Genomic DNA, 23590 nt, shown 5'->3' with positions numbered 1-23590 from the left:
CAATTAATGGAAACTGCAAGATGAAACTTAGCTTATATAAAGACAACTCTCTTTATTGATGTTTAGAAAATCTCTCAAAACTAAACACAAGCTCTAATCTTTCTCATATGATCAACCACAACTTTGGTGATCATATATATATAGAACTATGAATTCCTTTTCCTAGTCCTATTACCTTATTACATGTCTTTCCTTTTCTTAGAACTAGATGACTTCTAATTCCCTTACGATTACATCAATTTCCTAATCTTGTCCTAACCAGCTTGTTAGTGACTACTATGTTGAAGTTTAACCAACACCCCCACCCAAATATCTTTCACAGCAGAAAAAGACAATTCCTGAAATCATGATTTTCAAAAATTTAAGGACATGCATGTATAATCTGATTCTTGCGACAGGTTACATGAATTATTCCTAGTCCAATCAGTCAACAGCTGATAACAACCACTTCATTTTTTTCGAACGGTATAACAAACTCCGAATGAACTCAACTTATTTTGGAGGTAGCAAGGTTTGGCAACCACAATGGAATCATTCAGGGGCGGATAACCAATGGATAAATGGCAAAAAAAGAAAAAAAAACATTATTAAAAAAAATAGTTTAGGAGCCAGCTGGCGTGGGAGTCTAACACCTCATCAGATCAGCATGAATCAGCATACTAGCATCATCGAACATGAAGAAACTCTTGGAAGTGCTCTTAGCTTTCTAGCGAACTTCTTATTTAGCTCCGATCTCTTCTTAACAAGCTCCGATCTCTTCTTAACCAGCTCCAATCTATCAGGTGATTCAGTTGCATCCGGCAAGTCCTCAGGATTACTGAAATATAAATCCATTTCCTCCAAAACTACGGCCTCTTTTAGTACAAGTTCCAGAAACTTGAGTTCATTATCACATGCTGTCAGCCCTCTGATCTCAATATACTTGAGATGAGACAATCCGCATGGAAGTAATCCCACTTCACCGTCTTCTGCTACATTCCACTGCATATCCAAGCAATTACATAAAATGAAAGTAAAGACGAAGATATTTAATCAGTTGGATACCCCGGAGAATTTTTTCTTTTTTCCCCTTTTGTTATAAAGAAAAAGATATATTAGAAAGCAGGAGAATACACAGAGGCTTTTACAAGCAGTAAGAAAACAAAAAGTGTTTGGTTATTACCTCCTTTAATGTAAGAAATATAGTTTCTACATTATGAGAGATCCTGAGTAAGCATGTTAATGTGTGCAAGCAGTTTCTTGTAAAACACATATCCAGCTTCAAATATCGCAGATTATGAAATTGAAGGGGTGACCTAATTACGTTGGGAGCTCGTGAGAGAACCTGGTCAAACAATAGAAAAATCATTCAGCATGGATACATAGTACAAGGCAATAAAAAGATCATTATATGTGTAGGTATGTATGAAGCTTATGTGGCCTTAGAATTCCACATCTGGTAATCTCTATAGCACAAGATATTTACATTGAAAAAAAGAAAAAATTTGAGGTATCCCTCTAGATAATAACCAACTAACGAAAACAAGAACGTATCAGTCAGGAAATATCTTTTCATGCAATTCCAGTGTCCAGAACATAATCCACCAGGCAAAAAATAGATAGGACCGTGCTCTTAGACGCCAGGATATAGAAATTTGGTTACCAAATGACCAGTTTAAGTGACCTAATTAGGTCGTAACTAGAAATAACTTCAAACTAATTATTAAGATGTTTCTAGGTGTGTTTCTAGTATAGTCGGGCATGCACCGATAGAACCATTTAGAATAAATTTCTTAGTTATAATATTGAAAGTAATACAAAGATCGGGTGAAATGTTTGTGTACGCGTAGACTATAAAACGTTGAAAAGACTGCAAAGTAATTGATTAGTTGTTAAAGAAGCAAACCTGAAAGAAATCACTTAACAATGTAAGTTTTTCCACGTTATGAAGTGCTACCAAAAATCCCATCATACGCTCAGGATACAGTTCTTCTTCGTCGTCCTCTATAGTTTTCATGTCAACACTGGCAGTGACTAGAGAAGAAAGGTTCCCTAGAGAATACTCTTGTGTCGTGTAGTCGGAACAAGTGAAGGATTTGAGCCTTGGAGTAGACAACTTGATAACCTTAGCAATATTCCTCGCAGTACCATAATTGTTGATTTCCAGGTGCTTCAGTTCAGAAAACTCGATGACCCACACACCATCTGCAGTGTTTGCCTCAATATCTCTTAATAGAAGAGATCTAAGAACCGGACAGCTTGAGAGTAGCTTATTAACTAACTTCACATCATCAATTATAAAGTTACATAAAGTAAGATGTTTGAGTTGAGGTAAACCCATTGAGTCAGGAAGAACGACTCGACCACTGATATCGAGTATCAACTTAACTAATGACGAAGAATTAAAGAGAAGACGTGGAAGCCTAAAAGTCAAATTTTCATTATATTCAATCTCAATAACCAATCTTTGAACCTTACGTATTAAAGCACCAATAATCCAATGATTAAGATATGTTGCTATCTCATTAGATTTATTATCCCAATAAAGACGAAATTCCTCTAGGTTGGATAAGCCTCTATACATGAGTACCATGTTAAGAAATCTCACAAAAGGAAATACCTGTTTAGTTTCAGAACTCATGAATTCACGGGTGTCGAAGTCTAGAGTGGAAACAGACGTCCACGTATATTTCCATCCTCTGGACAAAAGGCTGGTTTGGACTACATATTTCATGTCCAAGAAAAACAGTATGTGATCAATTATGTCATCTGGTAAATTGCTGATCCTATCTTTGCTTTCTTCCATGGTTTGTGTTGTGCAAATTGCTTCTTTGGTGAAAAACATATTGATCAATATAAAGAAATCACATGAGTCAAGTGCTCACGCTACTTTAGATGGCACTCCAATGAATTCAGCAAGAGGTGGGAAGGTTATAACTAGAGGAGAAAAAGAAAAGAAGCCGACTCTGAAGCTCAGCCCTAATAACTACCAAAATCTTATATCTTTCTTGAAGAAGAAGTTAGGTTAAGCGAGTAAGCGGACCGGACTGAATCGTGCAGGACCATTTGTTTAACTTGTACTCCCTCCGTCCCACTCCTAAGTGACCTATTTGATTTTAGATTTTGTCCCAATGATAAGTGACCTATATCACTAAACAATGAGATATTCCGGAATTATCCTTTTAGTTAATTATAAATAATATATGAAATATGTATAATTTGATAGGCATGTTTATATTCGTTACGTAGGTGTTTTAAAATGCTTTTCAATTGTATGAAATTTGCAAACATCCGTGGAGTATTTTGAGAGATAAACCATTTTTAAATTTCACTAGTTATTATTCATAAGGGTATAATTGTAAAAAATGATTAAAAATACTATTTTCCTTGCTTGCCTTAAAAATTGTGCAAATTTCAAATAGGTCACTTAGGAGTGGGACGGAGCGAGTATGTTTTTGTCTAAAATCCCCTCGCAGTTTCTACACGTTAACGGCCAACGCTGGAGATAAGAGGTATATATGATCCTTGCTAAATCCTAAAATTATGACTTACAAAAAGTACATCTTTACTTATCTTCATTGCTGCATCTGATCTCATGAATACCTATCTTGTGCCAGCTTTTTAAAGTCAGGGACAGAGCTCCAATCAAACAGAGCTAAGTATATTTTTACTTTAAGTGCACATATAGCTTTCACAAAGCTAAAATATTAAGGAATCTTATTCTTGACTCAAGCATGCTCCAGTATATTTCAAATGCACATTGCATGTTGATTTACTAAATTAGCTTTTTCTCAAAATATATTTGAAGACATTGCAATGTTGTCTGCTATCTAACTTGATGTGCCTGCCATGTACCTAGCTAGTTGTGCAAAAGCATATAGAGACGAATCCAAAGTGCAGCCCAAGCTTTCGCTAGAGAAGCTGAGACAGCTCAAATGAGCCAAACTTGCCAAGAGAAAGAGCCGTAAGGTTGCTGAGGGCAGTTACTCAATTTCAAAAAGTCAGCTGGACATCTTGGCAAAGTGAACACTTTTACAACACAAAGCTGCATTCCAACCTCAATTTGAAAAACATCTAACTCCTAGCTTCAAACATATTAATATCACTCACTCAGAATAAATCCTTGCTTAAATTGAGAAATAAGCTCAAAAGTGCATTAACGACATGCTAGTAAAGCTCATATATATATAGATAGATTACCTGAAAATCTCTTGCAGCTATATGTGTTGGTTAAACTTCAACATAGAAGTCACTAACAAGCTGGTTAGGACAAGATTAGGAAATTGATGTAATCGTAAGGGAATTAGAAGTCATCTAGTTCTAAGAAAAGGAAAGACATGTAATAAGGTAATAGGACTAGGAAAAGGAATTCATAGTTCTATATATATATGATCACCAAAGTTGTGGTTGATCATATGAGAAAGATAAGAGCTTGTGTTTAGTTTTGAGAGATTTTCTAAACATCAATAAAGAGTGTTGTCTTTATATAAGCTAAGTTTCATCTTGCAGTTGCCATTAATTGGTATCAGAGCTTGTTTGTGACCCATGGAAAAAGAAACCACCATTATGGGTGCAAAACAGTCCACGCCACCATCAATACAAGTTCCAATCCTCAACGCCACAAACTACACAGTATGGGCCATGAGAATGAAGGTACTGATGAAAATCTACAAAGTTTGGGAAACAATTGATACTGGTACATTGGACCCAGACAAAAACAATGTTGCCATTGGATTACTCTTTCAAGAAATACCAGAATGTCTTGTTCTACAAGTTGGTGAACATGAAACTTCAAAGAAAATTTGGGATGCAATAAAGGCACGTAATCTCGGAGTTGATCGAGTTAAAGAAGCCTGTCTGCAAACCTTAATGTCTGAATTTGAAAGAGTGAAGATGAAAGACACTGATACTATTGATAGCTTTGCAGGAAAGCTATCAGAGATAGCCTCAAAAGCTGCGTCACTTGGACAATCCATTTATGAAGATAAACTGGTAAAGAAGTTTCTCAATAGTTTACCAAGATCCAAGTATATTCATATCATAGCTTCTCTCGAACAAGTCTTAGATTTAACGAAGACTAGCTATGAAGATATAATTGGAAGATTGAAAGCATATGAAGAAAGAATCCTTGATGAAGAAAACAATGGAGAAACTCAAGGAAAACTCTTATACACAAACTCTTACCAACAAAACTCTGCGACAAGAGGAAGAGGTCGTGGAAGAGGTGGTAGAGGAAACAGAGGCCGAGGAAGGGGAGGAAGGTTTAACTCACAAGATAGAACAACAAGTCAGAATGATCAAAACCAAGGGAAAGAAAAGAAGGATAGATCAAACATTATTTATTACAGATGTGATAAACCAGGACACTTCTCCTTTGTATTCCCTGAAAGAATACAAAAGATGGAAGAAACAAACAAGAATGAAACAAGGGAAGCAGATACAACTCTTTTCATGCACGAAGTTGTATTCTTAAACGAAGGGAACCTAATACCAAAGAACTACGAATCAAAGGATTGAGAAGAAGGAATCTGGTATTTAGATAATGGAGCCAGCAATCACATGACTGGTAAGAGACACTACTTTTCTGAACTCAATGAGAAAATCAAAGGACAAGTGAAGTTTGGGGATGGATCTTCTGTGGAAATTGAAGGAAAATGATCAATTTTATTTCAGAGCAAGACCGGAGAACAGAAGCTTGTCACAAACATCTACTTCATCCCAAACTTACAAAGCAACATTCTAAGTTTAGGACAAGCTACAGAAGTTGGATGTGATGTTAGAATGCGACAAGATTATCTAACAGTTCATGACCCAAGTGGAAGACTTTTAGTTAGAGTCTAACGCTCACAGAATAGACTCTACAAGATAAGTCTCATGATTGGAAGGTCATTGTGTCTGAATATGAGACTGGAAGATCAGACATGGAAGTGGCACGCAAGGTTAGGACACATAAGTTTCAGAACCTTAAAAACTATGTCTTAGAACAAGATGGTTCGAGGGCTACCACAGATAAACGATGAATCAAGGATCTGTGAATCATGTTTAGTTGGGAAACAAACGCGTCAAGGTTTTCCAAAAGCAACAACATTCAGAGCCTCAAAGCCATTAGAGCTTCTTCATGCTGATTTATGTGGTCCTATTACACCACAAACCCTTGCAAATAACAAATACATATTTGTTATTATAGATGACTTCTCAAGATATATGTGGTCTATTCTTATGAAAGAAAAGAGTGAAGAATTTCACAGATTCAAAGCTTTTAGAAATATGATAGAAAAAGAGTTAAAAGAGGAGGTCAAAATGCTTAGAACTGATAGAGGAGGAGAGTTCATTTCCTTAGATTTCAACAAGTTTTGTGAGTCAAATGGAATCAAAAGGCAACTCACAGCACCATATACACCACAACAAAACGGAGTGGTGGAGAGGAGAAACATGACTCTAATGGAGATGACAAGAAGTTATTTAAAGGCTATGCAGGTACCTAATTATCTATGGGGAGAAGCTGTACGACACTCCACATACCTAATAAACAGGATACCTATGAAATCTCTGAAAGACATGACTCCATATGAAAGCTTGCGGAAGAGAAAACCAAACATAGATCATTTAAGAGTGTTTGGTTGCAAAGCATACGCAAAAGTTGATTTTGCAACTCTTAAGAAACTGGATGATCGATCTCAGACTCTTGTGAATCTAGGAATTGAGCCTAGATCCAAAGCTTACAGATTATTCAATCCAACAACGAAAAGAGTGATAGTGAGTCGAGATGTGGTATTCGATGAAAAGGCAATCTGGAACTGGAAAGAAACTAATGATGGACCAAGTAAGGATACAGGAATGTTTCACATGAGATGGGGTCAAGTAATTGATGAAGGAGAAGGACCCATAATCATCAATACCAATGGAAACAATGATGTTAATCAAGAAGAAGAAGAAGAGAATAATGAAACCACTGAGAATAACGAAGAAGTAGAAGAAGAAGAAGAAGAATAAGAAGATATCGATGAAATAAATCAACCCATTCCACTGCGAAAATAAACAAGACAGATACAAAAGCCACAGTATCTGGAGGATTATGTTCTTCAAGCTGCAGAAGAATGTGAGGTTATGCTACTTTCTGTTAATAATGAACCAAGGAATTTTCAGGAAGCAAAGGTCTCGACTAAATGGACACAAGCATGTAGAGAAGAAATTATTCCAATCAACAGAAACAAGACTTGGTTTCTAGTTGATAAGCCAGGTGGGGTAAAAATGATTGGTCTTAAGTGGATCTTCAAAATAAAACGGAATGCTGATGGTACTGTCAAAAAATATAAGGCAAGACTTGTATCTAAGGGATACGTTCAAGAATCAGGCATAGACTTTGATGAAGTTTTCACACCAGTTGCTAGACTAGAGACAATTCGTCTCTTAATAGCAGAAGCAACATCAAACTCATGGGAAATTCACCACTTAGACGTTAAAACAACATTCTTACATGGTGAATTGCGAGAAGATGTGTATGTTGAACAACCAGAAGGTTTTGAAGTAAAAGGACAACAACATAAGGTTTACAAGTTATCAAAAGCTCTATATGGTCTAAGACAAGCTCCTCGAGCCTGGAATACAAAGTTAGATCAAATCTTAAGAGAAATCAGATTTGTTAAGTGCTCTAAAGAAACATCAGTATATACAGAAGAGAAGAAAAGGGAATGCTTCTTGTGATTGCAGCCTATGTAGATGATCTATTTTTGACTGGAAACTCCCTTAAGGTGATCAATGAGTTCAAGAGATAAATGTCATCAAAGTTTGAGATGTTAGACCTCGAAAAACTCACTTATTACCTTGGCATAGAAGTCCATCAAGGAGTACATGGGATTCAAATTAAACCAGAAGCTTATGCAAGGAGAATTCTGAAAGAAGCAGGACTTGAAACTTGTAATCCAACTAAGATACCAATGGAGTTTGGACTAAAAGTTTCAAAGGCAAAAGAAGAAGCTGAGATTGATCCAACGAGTTATAGAAGAAATGTTGGATACCTTAGATACTTGTTACACACAAGACCAGACTTGGCTTTCTCTGTGGGAGTATCAAGCCGTTATATGCAAAGTCCACGAAAGTCTCATGGTGATGTAATAAAGCAGATATTGAGATATCTAAGAGGAACAATCAGTTGTGGATTGAAGTATGGTCGAGGAGGATCAAAAGGAATTGTTGGGTATAATGACATCAGTCATAATATTGACCAAGATGATGGAAAAAGTACAACCGGTCATATATTTTATCTAAGAGAAGCACCTATTACATGGTGTTCACAGAAGCAAGACACTGTAGACCTCTCATCCTGTGAAGCTGAGTTCATGGCTGCAACAAAAGCAGCTAAACAATCAATATGGCTTCAAGAACTGTTGGGTGAAATCAAAGGAAGATAACTTGAAAAAGTTCTCATCAAGATTGATAATAAGTCTGCAATTGCACTCACTAAAAATCCAGTGTTTCATGGGAAGACGAAACACATTCACAAAAGGTATCATTTCATATGAGAATGTATCGAGAAGGAGATCATCAACGTTGAACACATACCAGGAACTGAGCAGAAAGCAGATATATTGACAAAGGCATTAGCTCGGATCAAGTTTGAAGAAATGAGACAATTGATTGGAGTACAAGATATGTCACGGGTAAGGTTGAAGCTTAACGGGGAGAATGTTGGTTAAACTTCAACATAGAAGTCACTAACAAGCTGGTTAGGACAAGATTAGGAAATTGATGTAATCCTATGGGAATTAGAAGTCATCTAGTTCTAAGAAAAGGAAAGACATGTAATAAGGTAATAGGACTAGGAAAAGGAATTCATAGTTCTATATATATATGATCACCCAAGTTGTGGTTGATCATATGAGCAAGATTAGAGCTTGTGTTTAGTTTTGAGAGATTTTCTAAACATCAATAAAGAGAGTTGTCTTTATATAAGCTAAGTTTCATCTTGCAGTTGCCATTAATATGTACATCGCATGTTAAATATATTATAGCACCCAATCTTATAAATATCTCGGATCAAACCTGCTTGTGATAGTTATCATTATACTATTGTTAGTTTAAAGAGAATCAGGAATTATTTTTGAGAGTCTAACACCTCTCCAGATCAGCATGAGTATTCTCATTCAACTAGTTAATAAAAATATCAGCACACTTGCAGGATCGAACATGAAGAAACTCTTGGAAGTGCGTTTAGCTTTCTTCTAAACTTCTTAATTAGCTTCAATCTATCAGGTGATTCGGTTGCATCCGGTGGGCCTTCTAAACTGTGCGTAGATTGCTTCTTTGGTGAAAAATATACTGATTAATACAAGGAAATCATATGAGTCAAGTGCCTACGCTCCTTTAGATGGCACTCCGATAGTTTTAAGCTAGCAAGATGCCTTCAAGTTGAAGCTCAGCCCTCATAACTACCTAAATCTTATACTCCTTTCTTGCTGAACAAGTTAGGCTAAACAGACTGGACTGATAATTTGCTGGACCATTTGTTTAGTATGTTGTTGGGATTCTCCAAAAGACACCAAACTCCCACCCAGTTTATACACGTCAGCGGCCAACGCTTGCTTTGGCGCAGCGCGCAGGAAGTTAATTTTAGGAGATAAAGAGGTAAGATCCAAACCTAATCATAAAATCATGAATTACCGATCCTTGGTACAGTACGTTACATGAATTAATCCAAGTCCAATACAGTTAACACTTAACAGAGGATTATCGACCTGGCCCCATAAACTAAAGTCCAGTTAGCTCTTAATTTGAGGCATATCTTGTTGAAACTCTTTCTTTATAATTGAAGTTTTCTGAATTTTATCTCTACATTCTAGAGCATGAATTATCTTGTCATTGTGCGCATTGCTTAGCTTTAAGCTAGCTTATATCTAAAATTTATTTATTATTACTAGCAAAAATTCATAGGCACGAATTTATGAAGTTCGGTTGCCAGGCCACCAAGTCCTTAATATAGCTTAACAGAATATCAATGTTCAGTCCTTAATATAACTGAAACTTGTATCTGTATTGCTGCACGATGGATACTTAAATTTAGAAAGATAGATCTACCTGCACGACAAAGGCAATACAAATAGATGATTGTTCAAAGGGCTGAAATTCAATCCACGTGCAGTACTAGAAGCTACAACATATATAGCTAAGTACCTCTATCTTTAACAAATCACCAACGAACCTCTGAATTGACTTAGGTATCTCTATCTTTACTGATCGACTAAGAGTTAATAACAGAGAGCGTGTGAGTTGTGAATGTGTTGTGTGTGCAGTATGTACGTGTGACACTAATGTGGAGAGGAGAGAATCGAGTCTGGGTATATATTCTCATCTGTCATGTAAACTCAATTATCTTTCTCTTAATCAAACTTTGATTCAAACCGTATCAGTAAACATGTAGCCATTCAATTAATTTGAATGCTATCATGGTATCAGAGATAGCCCCTATATGTGACATAAGAGCCATATAAGACCCGGAAGACCTAAAAGGCAGGGCAGCCAAAATGGGCAACCATGCAGGGATCCACGTTGTAGGGGCCTCCAGATCCCTACACGTGGAGGGGGCATAATGGAGACTAAGGAAAGTCTTAGTCACATCTTAGTCCCATATTGCTTACTACCTCCTTATGATCCTAATATATAAGGTGTGGAGCCACTCCACTCATTGCCAATTGGTTTTGATTTGGAAGCCCACACACTTCTATCATGGTATCATACCTGAGAAATCAATTTCTCAGGGGTATCGATCCATAGCTTCCATTGTTCTTCGTCTTTGATTCATCTTCAAGAAGATTTGTTCCTGAATTTGATAAGGTTTTCAAGAAGTGAAGATTTACAGGAATTTGTGAGCAGTTGGATTTGATCTTGATGCTTATTGCAACGTCGTCAATTAGGATTAAGCATGTTTTTGAATCTAAAATTCGTTTTAGAACTTGAGCTCTTGGTGATTTTGGATTTCCAGTTGGTTGTTTGGATCTGAAATTTCTCTACCTTAACAGCTAAAACTCGAATCTCCACTGCTAATCTCCATCTTAATCTTTCGATTACTTTAGATTTTATCTCATGTGTTCAATTTCTACATCATTATCTCAACAAAATTCAAATTCGTCTACAAATTTTGTTTTCATCATAACTTGGTATGATTTTGACCTAGTTCTTTTATCAAATCCTACTGGTACTGATTCCTGGATCTATTTGGTCTGAGCATGCCTATTTCTGCTACAATGGTTAGTTAGGAAGAAGCTTAATGTTGTTCCACTGAATAGTGGGGAAAGATTCTTCTTAAATCCAGTAGAATGTTGGGGTACGTGTGTGTGTTGATTGTTTGTTGTACCATTAAGTGATTAATTTTGCTTCGGTTAGCTCCTCCTCTCAATGTTATTTTGGTACAATCCTCATTGTAGTGGTATGTGAGTGAGTCGGTTTGTGCGTGTAATGATGGAGCTGAAGATGTTGTTTCGGAGTTGAAATTGGTGAGATATATTCAGTACAAATTGATGTTCTCTTTGATGAGTCTACATTCAATTCTGATGTAGCCTAGTTTAGTTATCTTTTACTTTTCAGTTTGTTTCTTTTTTGTGATTGAATAATACAAGGTCCAGATGAGATTATGCTATGACTGCATCAATTGATTAAGAAAAGATTAACTACGTGATTCATAGTGCACTGCTGCAATAATCTAATAAGGGAAATCATCTATAATGGTGTCAAAAATCTGTTAGAATGTGCTTGCAGTTTACATGGTTATTGAACAGATGATGGTGTTTACTCAGTGGTTCAATTCAAGTCTTTGTTCTATCAGTTAGTGTTGGTGCAACAGTGAGCAGCTAATTTGGTTCTTCTAGGATGCAGTGGGTCATCTATGCAAAATTACAGATTTTGAGAAATTTTGTCCAGGCCTTATTTTAAGTTCCATAATCAATTGATAAACGTGCTTGCTGGTTGCTTAGCCTTGTGGATTTCAGTTGGCTGGTTGATAGTGGTGCTCAGATTCTTCGTTTGGTTTCATTTGTATCATCCACTTCAGCTATATTTTTCCATATATGCCGCGCTCCTGTGAATTTCAATAATATCTATGGAGGTCACTTGTTTCAGCTTAGTCACAGCTTACTTTTTCTCTCATCCGACTTGGCCAACTACTTTCAGCAACGCCTGTTACTTTCATAAAAGCCTGTCCACTTATGCTTCAGCTGCACCTACAAACTTTCTCTGCACCAACTAGTCTGGCACTACTATCTCAACTACTCCTACCGCTGCTTGTTTACACCTGCTATTTCTCAAGATGTTGCTTCAACAAAAATTGCCTTGCTTGCTTACTATGTCTCTCTTACAAATTATCATACAAGTGCAGAACCCCAAGCTTCATTGCAGCTGAGTACAATCCAATGTTGTTGCTGCCTCTTGTACTACACACACTACTTATACTTTTGCTATTTTTACACTACTGATCCCTTTTCAATTCGCTGCTGCCTGCAACTCTTACTTCTATTGCCACATCACCTGCTTATCATTTTACGGCGACTGAGATTATTTCTGATGACAAGCTAGTGATAAGTTGTTGTTGTTTTACACATTTCCTGTGCATGGAGCTGCTCAAAGTTTGTGTATTTGTGGTTCTATACTTCTTGTGTGCATTATTCTCTACACCAACACTTCTTATTCTGCCTACTTCTACTGCATCTCCTGCTACAGTCATGTTTCGTCTGCAACAACCACTACCAGCATACTATATTTTGTTTTTGGTCTGCAACAAGTTGTAACCGTGCCTGCAGCTTTTAGTTCCCAACTTGCGTGTTTCTGCTGTTAGTATTTGCTGTTTTATTCCTTGCTGGTTTGTGTGTGAGCGTTTGAGTTGTGAATCCAATCTCAAGTTGTCTTTTACAGACCACTTAAGATTGAGGGAGGGTAATAACATAGAGCGTGAAAGTTGTGAATGTGTTGTGTGTGTGTGTGCAGTATGTACGTGTGACACTAATGTGGAGAGCAGAGAATCGAGTATGCGTATATATTCTCATCTGTCTTGTAAACTCAATTATCTTTCTCTTAATCAATCTTTGATTCAAACCGTATCAGTAAACATGTAGACATTCAATAATTTGAATGCTATCAAGAGTAACTTTAATGTGGGATTTTAAGTATCGTTTTAAATGATAGAAAGTAAAATTCTCAATCTGTTAATGTAGATACAAAGTACCGTACACTAATGATGTATGCAAAATAATGACTATCAAGACTGTGCGAAGATAACCACATACAGTTTGTTCAGAATGACACACCAGATGATGTCAGCTTAATCACGAGTGAAGTGTGAAGATCGTGCGATATTATAGAATACGTGCGAGAAGAGTCAATGTAAGCATGCGTTAGTGACGCACGGCAGATCCGAAAATAAGGGATTTATTAACTGTCATCCATTGTGTAAACCCCTATATAAGGGACCGAGCGACCTTGTATTGAGTGAGATCTTTTTGGAGAGTTTAGTCAAGGAATTTAGGAGAGAGAAAGATTGTTTGTTCTCCAAGTTAGAGCTTTCTCATAATTTTGTATCCAAATTGAAGATTTAATGAATGTTCTTATGAATTTTATGATGATTACTTGAGTTGTTCTTTAGATTTCATTAAGGGTGTGGTTGTAGGATTTCCTGCAACTACATTTTAGCGCTAGAAAACAGCTCAGAATGATATACCCTGTTAGTGAATCTAATTGAAAAGCAAATCTGAAGTGGTTAGTGATTCTTCATTAAGAAGAATTTGTCATCAAAGGAAGATCTTATCTTACGAAGAAAGAAAGATAACATTGTTAAATCAGCAAAAATGGACGAAACCAAAAAAAACCTAAAGCAAATCCAAGAACAGATCCAATAAAAGAACAATTACAAAAACCAAAAAGGTGCTAAAACAAGAGACGGACAAGCAGAAACGATCAAAATCATCAAAGTAAGAGAAGGCAGCAGGAGATTACAATGTAACCTAATAACCAAAGCAATTATCAATTGTTTCCATGGAGGAATCACATGAAAAATACACAAGTGTGGTTTTGAAGGAAAGAAAATTATGACGGTAGAAAAGATATCTCCCTTGAAGGACTGGGAAAAGCATAAGATAACATTCAAACAGAGGAGATACCGGAAGAAAACTTGAGGCGAATACATCCTTTGGTAGTTACAGTAAATGCAGCGCGAACAGAAAGAAATACGGAAGTGAAACTTTCAGATGAATGAGCGATAGATAGAACCTTCGTAGAAACGGAAAGTTCGGTAGATGTATTATTCTACCGCGCGTTCAAAGGTATGGGATACAAGGATACGGATATGACCTTCTCCACTTATAACATTCATGGTTTTAATAAAACAACAACAAAGACAAAAGGAGAGATAACCGTGCGAATAATGTTAGGAGAAATAGAAACATAGGTGACATTGTGCTTGGTTGATGTGGAATCACCGTACAATATGCTATTGGGACGATCATGGATACATGCGATAAAATACGCAACATCAACTCTTCACCAATGTATAAGGTTCCCAATACCAAGCGGAATAGGAGAAATCAGAGGAGATACTAAGAGTGCGAAGATCTGCAGCCAGATAGATGTCGGAAACTATGAAGGACGCGCATGGAAGAGAAAACCTCGTTGGAGAAGAGCAAAAGAACTTAAGAAAGAAGAAGAATTCAGAATATACATGATAAGAGAACAAGAAGGAAGAGGAACATCAAGCGAAATTGTAGAAAAAGAAGGCGAACCGATACATGAAATAAAAGACAACACCGTTAGGTGAACCAAAAGCGAATTTCACCGCAGCAGAGCCGACAAAAGAAATAAATGTTGGAACAATAGACGAACCAAAGATATTAAAAATTGGTACCAAGATGGGAAAAGAAGAAGAAGAAAGAATGATCAACATCTTACATGAATATAAAGACATCTTCTCATGGAGCATGGAAGAAATGCCAGGAATAGATCCTTCTATCGCGTGTCATAAGTTGGATATCAACAAGAATGCACGACCATTCAAACGGAGGATAAGAAAGATAGAAACGACATATCATCCTCAGATAGAAGCAGAGCTACAAAAGATGCTTGAATCAGGAATTATAAGACCAGCAAAATACCCAGAGTGGATAGCAAATATGGTGGTGGTGCCAAAGAAAAATAATGGAATAAGGATTTGCATAGACTTCAGTGACCTAAACAAGGCATGTCCAAAGGACAACTTTCCATTATCATACATACCACAAATGGTTGAAGCGGCGTCAGGGAACGACAGTTTATCACTGATGGACGGAACATACTGCTTTTTTCGCACCCAAAGGATTACATTGTTATACAAAAATTCCTTTCGGTTTGAAAAATGCAGGTGCGACATATCAAGGAATGGTAGAAAAAGTATTTGCAAAATGGATACATACAACATTAGAAGTATATGTCGATGACATGTTGGTGAAAAGTAAAAAAGTTGAAGATCATGTTGACAACTTGAGAGAAATCTTTGAGCAGATGCAGCAATTCAACATCAAAATAAATCGAGAGAAGTGCATTTTCGGAGTCGCGTCAGGAAAGTTCTTAGGATATATTGTATCAAAAGAAGGAATAGAGGTCGACCCGGAAAAGGTACAAGCGGTTTGTGGCCAACACCTGCAACTGTGAAAGATGTACATAAATTGAATGGACTTCTAGCTTCATTGGGGCGGTTTATTTCGCGCTCATCAGATAAGTGCAAAAACTTCTTCAACATCCTAAAGGAGAGAACCAAGTTCAAATGGACATACAAATGTGACAAAGCGCTGCAAAATATAAAGAACCACTTAATGAATTTATCTATTCTGCAGAAAGCGGAGCCAGGAGAAGAATTAATGATATATTTGGCATCAAAATCGCAAGCATTAAGTGTTGTACTGCTACGTTTGGACCAAGGAGCGGAAAAGCCGATATACTACATAAGTAAAACGTATAATGCCGCAGAGAAAAATTGTTCAAAGATTGAAAAGATAATCCTCGCACTGGTATATGCAACACAAAAGCTTCGTATCTATTTTCAAGCCCACAAGATTAAGGTATTAACGAGAGTTTCAATTGAGTCAGTAATGAAAAATTCAAAAAGATCAGGAAGAATCGAAAGATGGAATGCACAAGTAGGGCACTTTGAGATCAAGTATGAAATATTATCTTTACCAAAGTCGCAAGTTATCGCAGATTTCTTGGCAGAATTCTCATTAGAAGAAGACGAAGTTGTGGAACAAATGATGGATGTAGATGAAGAGCATGGGAACTCTAAATACCTGTTGACAGATCATAGTAGATGGGAGATACTAGTGGATGGATCATCGAATGAAGAAGGAAATGGAATCGGAATAGTTTTTATCTCACCAAAAGGAGCGAGAATGGCATACTCATTCAGGTTGGAGTTCGCGTCCACCAATAATGAAACCGAATACGAAGCGGTGATGCACACGTTGCAGTTAGCAATTGAAATTAAGTTAGAAGATGCGCGAATAACTAGTGAATCACAATTAGTTATCCGCCAAATAGAAGGGACATATAGCACAAATGAGCCATCCTTACAGAAGTACAAGAAACTTGTCGCAGAACTATCAATACAAATTCCAAAAATAAGTTGGAGACACATATCAAGGAAAGATAATAGAATAGCAGATGGATTTTCTTTTATTCCATCTATGATGGTAGATCCAACCACAGGGTGTATAAAGATACATACGCTCTTTTCACACTCTATCAAGAAGGAAGAAGAAGAAGATGCAGATGTAATGATAGTAGACAATGCAGAAGAAGAGAAAGCGAACAAAGCCGCATACTGGAGAACCCAACTGCATTTATATTTGGAGAAGGGAAAATTCCCAAGGAACAGGTTGGAGGCACACAAGTTAAAGAGTCAAGCGACAAATTATGAACTAAGATGGTGTATTATATCGAAGATCATTCCTTGGACCATCGCTTATATGTTTAACGCGAAAAGAGGGGATGGAAATATTGAAAGCATTACACTACGGGGATGCTGGGAACCATAGTGGAGGAATATATTTGGCGTACAGAATAAAGATACAGGAATATTACTGGCCTTAAATGCACGAAGACGCGAAAGAAGTATCGAGGCGGTGCGAAGAATGTCAACGTCATAGAAAAAAAAAATGCACCAGGAGAGGCGTTGAGCTCATCAACAAGTGTGTGGCCATTTGGAAAATGGGGCTTAAACATTGTAGGTCTATTTATACCAGGAACAGGGCAGGGAAGATATTTAATAGTAGCAACAGATTATTTTACAAAGTAGGCATAGGTGAAAGCGGCGCAGCATATTCGAGATAAAGATATATTCACATTCATATTTGAGAATATCATTTGTAGATTCAGAATCCCCGCACAACTTGTTTCCGATAATGGAAAAAAGTTTGAAGGAGAAAACATAGAAATGCTACTTAATGCATTCAAAATCCAAAATGGAAAATCCACTCCTTTGTATCCACAGAGTAATGGACAAGCATAGACAACTAACAAGACAATCACAGATATACTGAAGAAGAAGTTGGAAGGATACAACAAAGGGTGGTGCGAATAATTACATAACGCAGTATGGGCATACAGAACAACAAAGAGAGAATCTACAGGAATGTCACCTTTTTGCCTGACATATAGAGTTGAGGCAGTGTTGCCAACCGAGGTTATCATTCCTACAACTAAGAAATAAGCATGGGAAAAGAATTTAAGAGCGGATGACGTCAGCTTAATCACGAGTGAAGTGTGAACATCGTGCGATATTATAGAATACGTACCAGAAGAGCCAACTTAAGCGTGCGTTACTGACCCACGCCAGATCTTAAAATAAGGGATTTATTAGCTGTCATCCACTATGTAAACCCCTATATAAGGGACCGAGCGACCTTGTATTGAGGAAGATCTTTTTGGAGAGTTTATACAAGGAATTTAGGAGAGAGAAATATTGTTTGTTCTACAAGTTAGAGATTTCTCATAATTTTGTATCCAAATTGAAGATTTAATGAATGTTCTTATGAATTTTGTGGTGATCACTTGAGTTGTTCTTTATATTTCATTAAGGATGTGGTTGTAGGATTTCCTGTAACTACAGTTAACCTGAAATCATATCATCTTTATTTACAAGTGGTGATTTATGCATTTATCTTCATACCAAGCATGATTAAAACCAGTTTTAACTCATTTTAACTGAAAAAAAGACTTAGCTCGACTATTTGTTAGTTTAAAGAGAATCACGAATTATTTTGGAGAATCTAATACCTCTCTAGATCAGCATGAGTTGTTCGAACTCCAAGTAAGAAAAATACATGAGTATCCTCATTCTGATGATAAGATCAGCATAATCGAACATGAAGAAACATTTGTGAAAAACAAAGAAGCGCGAAGGTTTCGCAACAATAGCGTGACTGGAACAAGAAAAGAAGAAACAACATTAAGGTTGTGAAGAAAAATAAGTAATCACCATGTGGTGATGAGAGATTGAAGAGAAGAGACGTCACAAGGTTGTGATCGTGAGAAGTGAAGCAATCCCAGTGTGGGGATTTGGCTAAGAGTTGTGTGAAGAAATACCAGTGAGGATTTGGCTAGAGTTGTGTGAAGCAATCCCAGTGGGGATTTGGCTAGAGTTGTGAAGAAATTCCAGTGTGGAATTTAAGAAGTGAAGACAACAATAGTGGGCTAAAATCCCATAAGTTGTAAACTGAAATGATACCTATAAATATCGACAAATGAGGTGAGATGGATCATTACAATAGTGATAAAGAGTAAACAAAAGTATGAATATGAGCTACAATGCTCGGTGATGAGTTTGATGAGTTTTTTGTGTTTGGTTAGCAAGTTGTATAGAGCATAACGAGGTGTTTCTATCTTGTTAAGGATTTGTTAAGAATGTTGTTACGCTACGATGAAGAAGAATGATAAGTGAATGTTTGATGATTGCTGTTAAGCAAATGAAGAAGATTGGTTTTGTTAGCCGAGTTATAGTTTCAGCTGCGGTTTGTGAATTAAGTTTGATAATGTTGACAGAATTCTAGTATGATAAAAGACAAGAATGTGCTAACATTTACCAATGAAAGAAGAGGAATATAAAATGATAAAAGACAAGGACGTGCAACATTTATCAATGGAAGAAGAGGGTTACGGAATTCTCGTTGAATGATATCTTGGTTTAAGGGAGGATGTTGGAAGTTAAACCAAGATATGGTAATTGAGTTCTAGAGAGTTCTAGAAGAGTTCTATTTAGAGTTTGTTTATGTTAGGAAAGTGTCTTTGTTAGGAAAGTTTGGTTTGGGTGATCGTCAAGTTTGTGAGACTATAAGTAGGTTATTGAGCCATGCAGAATTGTACACCAAACTGATTATCAATGTAGTGGTTTTATTGCTTTCGTTTGTGCTCTCCTCTCTCTTGCTCGATCCTACATCTGGTATCAGAGCACTGGTATCAGATTCTAGGGTTGTGGGTATGAGAAGTTAAGTTTAAGAAGATGACGAGTTTAAGTTCAATCAAGGTGCCAGTGTTTGAAGGCAAAAACTTTGAACATTGGAGGTTACAGATGGAGAATAGTTTTACTTATCAAGAAGTATGGGATATTGTGAAAGATGATTATGTAGAACCAGCAGAAGGAGCTGTAGTTGAAGGAGCTGCGAAACTTTATTAACTGAAAACAGAAAGAAGAATTCTAAAGCTATATATATTCTTCATCAAGGGGTTCATGAATCTCTCATGGACAGAGTTATCTATGTTAAGAAAGCTAAAGCAGCATGGGATGGTTTGGTTAGCTACTACACAGGGTCTGACAATGTCAAGAGGGTTAGATTGCAAACTCTAAAGAGAAAGTATGAATTATTGCAGATGGAAAGTATTGAAACAATATCAGATTTTTTCTCAAAGACTTTGAATCTTGTCAATAAGATGAAGGCTAATGGTGATACTATAGAAGATTCAACCATTGTAGAAAAGATATTAAGAAGCTTGCCTGAGAAGTTTGAATCAAAGGTTACTGCTATAGAAGAATGCAACACAGTTTCAACCATGACTCTTAATGAGTTGTTGGGTTCATTACAAGTTTATGAACAAAGATTGTTAGAGAAAACAGCAGCTGCAAAACAAGTTGAAGAGGCACTTCAGAGTCAAGTTAGTTGGAGAAACAATCAAGGAAAATCTAATGCTGGAAGTTCTCAAGGAGGATACAATAATGGATGAAGATCAAATAATGGGAGTTACATGAAGCCACTTGATAGATCAAAGATACAATGTTATAATGTGGAGATTTTGGCCAGATTGCTACTGAATGTCCAAAACCTAGAAAGGCAGTTGCTAATAACTATAAAGCAAACTTCAAAGCTAATATTGTTGAAAGTCAAGAAGAAGAAGAAACAGAAGAGCAGAAGACTGAAAACATGTTATTAGCATGTGATACAGCAGAAGAACAACCTCAACTTAAGTGGTACTTGGATACAGGTTGTATCAATCATATGTGTGGCAGAAAAGATTTATTTGAAAGCTTGGATGAGTCTGTAAGGTCCACTGTGATGTTTGGAAATAGTTCAACTATTCCAGTTATGGGAAAAGGAAGAACATGAATTGTTCTCAAGAATGGATCTAAAGCATACATCATGGATGCATTTTATGTTCCAGGTTAACATCAAAATTTTCTAAGTATGGGTCAATTGTCTGAAATAGGATATTCTATGAATATTTACAATGGTTTATGCTTCATCACAGATAGAAGAAGATTTATAGCAAGGGTGGAGATGACTAAAAACAGACTATTTCCTTTGAACATTCAACGTCGAAAAGAAAGATGTTACAGTAGAAGTGTTCATAATGATACTTGGTTATGGCACAAGAGAATGGGGCATGTGAACTTTGATAGTTTGCAAATTTTAGCAAAGAATGAGATGGTGTCAGGATTACCTTTCATTCAAATTCCAGAATCAAGATGTGAGAATTGTATCTTTGGCAAGCAGCATAGAGATCCATTTCCAGTTAACAAAGCTAGAAGAGCTGAACAACAGTTAGAGATCATTCATAGTGACTTGTATGGTCCTATAGAAGTTACATCACATGGAGGTAATAACTATTTTATAACTTTCATTGATGATTTTAGTAGGAAATCATGGGTATATTTACTTAAGCAAAAGAGTGATGATTTTCATGCTTTTAGAAGTTTCAAAACATATGCTGAGAAACAAATTGGTAAAAACATCAAGATATTAAGAACTGATAGAGGAACAAAATATACTGTTGTTGATAGTTTCATGGAAGAACATGGTATTCTACATCAGCTAACAACAAGATATACACCTCAACGGAATGGTGTATCTGAAAGAAAGAACAAAACCATAATGGAGATGGCAAGAACTATAAGAAGAACAAAAGATCTACCAAAGAATTTCTGGGGTTATGCAGTTGATACAGCAGTGTATCTACTTAATAGATGTCCTACAAATAGTTTGAATAACAAGACAACAAAAGAAGCATGGAGAGGAGTGAGACCAAGTGTAAGACATCTGAAAAATGGAATCGGAATGTTTTCTTATTGGTTACAGTTCAGTGACTAAATGATACAAGTTATATAACCCAGAAACTAGAAAGATAGTTATACGTAGAGATGTGATTTTTGATGAAGATTCACAATGGAGTTGGAATAATGGATCAAAAACCAATGTCGATCCTCATAACAATGGATCAACAAGGGATGTTGATCCACACAATATTGGATCAACAAGGAATGTTGATCCACCTGCTGCTGTCAGAACAGTTCCAATTGTAGTTGAGGAAGAAGTGCAAGCTCAAGACAATATTGAAGAACAACATGAAGAAGCAAGAACTTAAGCAACAACACAACAAGAAAATACAAGACCGAGAAGAAAATATATCATACCTGCTAGGTTGAATGATTATGTTGTATTAAGAGATGATGAAGATACTGATGATGAAGTGGTGAATTTTGCACCATTTGGAGATTGTGATCCTATAGCTTATGAAGAAGATTCTAAAGAACAAGGTTGGATTCAATCCATGAATGAAGAATTGGAGTTAATTTAGAAGAATAATACTTGGGAACTAACAACACTTCCATCAGGAAAGAAGCCTATTTGTGTTAATTGGGTTTACAAAACAAAATACAAGTCAAATGGTGAAATATAAAGACTGAAAGCAAGGTTAGTTTCTAAGGGTTATAGACCGAGACAAGGAGTTGATTATTCAGAAGTATTTGCACCAGTTGCAAGACTTGATACAGTAAGGATGATCATTGCTTTAGCTGCACAAAAGCATTGGAAGATATTTAAGATGGATATGAAGTCAGCATTCTTGAATGGAGTATTGGAAGAAGAAGTTTATGTAGAGAAACCAGCTGGCTACATTATGGAGGGGAAGGAGAATGAAGTATACAAGCTAAACAAAGCTTTGTATGGTTTGAAACAAGCACCAAGAGCTTGGTATACAAGAATAGATTCTTATTTTCTCAAGAAAATTTTTACAATATGTCCACATGAGCATACTTTGTATTTGAAAGATGATGGTCTTAGCAATCATATTATAGTATGTTTATATGTGGATGATCTCAAATTTACTGGAAATAGTCCTGAGATGATCAATGAATTCAGGGAGGATATGGTGAAGGAGTTTGAGATGTACAGATCTTGGTTTGATGTCTTACTTTCTTGGTATTGAAGTACAACAAACTGAGAGAGGAATTTTTATTAATCAACAAAGGTATGCTGAAGAAATTTTGAATCGTTTCAAGATGGATAATTGTAATCCAATTTTAACACCAGTAGAAGAGAGACTGAAATTGACAAAAGATGGATCAGGAGAGCTTGTGAATTCAACAGACTTTAAAGGAGTTGTTGGATGTTTAGGATATTTAACTGCTACAAGACTTGATATCATGTATGCAGTTGGGTTGGTTAGTAGGTTTATGGAATCTCCTAGACAATCACATTTACAAGATGCAAAACGTATTCTGAAGTATGTAAAAGGAACAACAAGCATGAGAATCTTTTATACTGTCTCAGAAGATTCAAAGTTGGTTGGTTTCACTGATAGTGATTGGGATGGAGATACAGAAGGTAGAAAAAGTACATCAGGTTATGGTTTTCATTTGGGAACTGGTTTTTCTCATGGTCATCTAAGAAGCAACAAGTTGTTTCATTATCTACTCCAGAATTTGAGTATATAGCTGCTAGCAACTGTGCTACACAGGTTGTATGATTAAGAATGATGTTGAAGTCATTGTTTCAAGAACAAACAACACCAACAACAATAGTTTGTGATAATAAGTCGACAATTTCACTAACTAAGAATCGTGTGCTTCATGGGAGAAGTAAACACATTGATATTAAGTATCATTACATCAGAGAGCTTGTCAATAACAAGGAGATAGCTGTGGAGTTTGTTGAAAGTGAAGAGCAAGTGGCTGATATTTTCACCAAGTCTTTGAAGTCTAACACTTTTATTTACTTGCGTGGAAAATTGGGAATAATTAGCAAAGAGTATCTTGGTTTAAGGGAGGATGTTGAAGAATAAACCAAGATACTATGAATAAGACAGAAGGGATCAATAAGTGTTGTTGATCCAATAG

General features: G+C 36.4%; 2 protein-coding genes across 2 annotated transcripts; one reads left to right on the top strand and one right to left on the bottom strand.

Moving 5' to 3' along the window:
* Positions 1–651: 651 nt before the first annotated feature.
* Positions 652–2785, bottom strand: LOC113351467 (F-box/LRR-repeat protein At4g14103-like). Its single transcript, XM_026595447.1, has 3 exons — positions 1886–2785; positions 1163–1324; positions 652–981 (listed from the first exon to the last, which is right to left on the bottom strand). The coding sequence occupies exons 1-3, from the start codon at positions 2783–2785 to the stop codon at positions 652–654; spliced, it is 1392 nt and encodes a 463-aa protein (XP_026451232.1).
* A 19968-nt stretch (positions 2786–22753) lies between these two features.
* LOC113351466 (uncharacterized mitochondrial protein AtMg00240-like) lies at positions 22754–23188 on the top strand. Its single transcript, XM_026595446.1, has one exon. It carries the CDS (start codon positions 22754–22756, stop codon positions 23186–23188), a length of 435 nt encoding a protein of 144 aa, XP_026451231.1.
* Positions 23189–23590: the final 402 nt, after the last annotated feature.

The sequence above is a fragment of the Papaver somniferum genome, chromosome 2 (genome assembly GCF_003573695.1).
Source record: "Papaver somniferum cultivar HN1 chromosome 2, ASM357369v1, whole genome shotgun sequence".
Lineage (NCBI taxonomy): Eukaryota > Viridiplantae > Streptophyta > Magnoliopsida > Ranunculales > Papaveraceae > Papaver > Papaver somniferum.
This window is presented reverse-complemented; position numbering and strand designations above follow the sequence as displayed.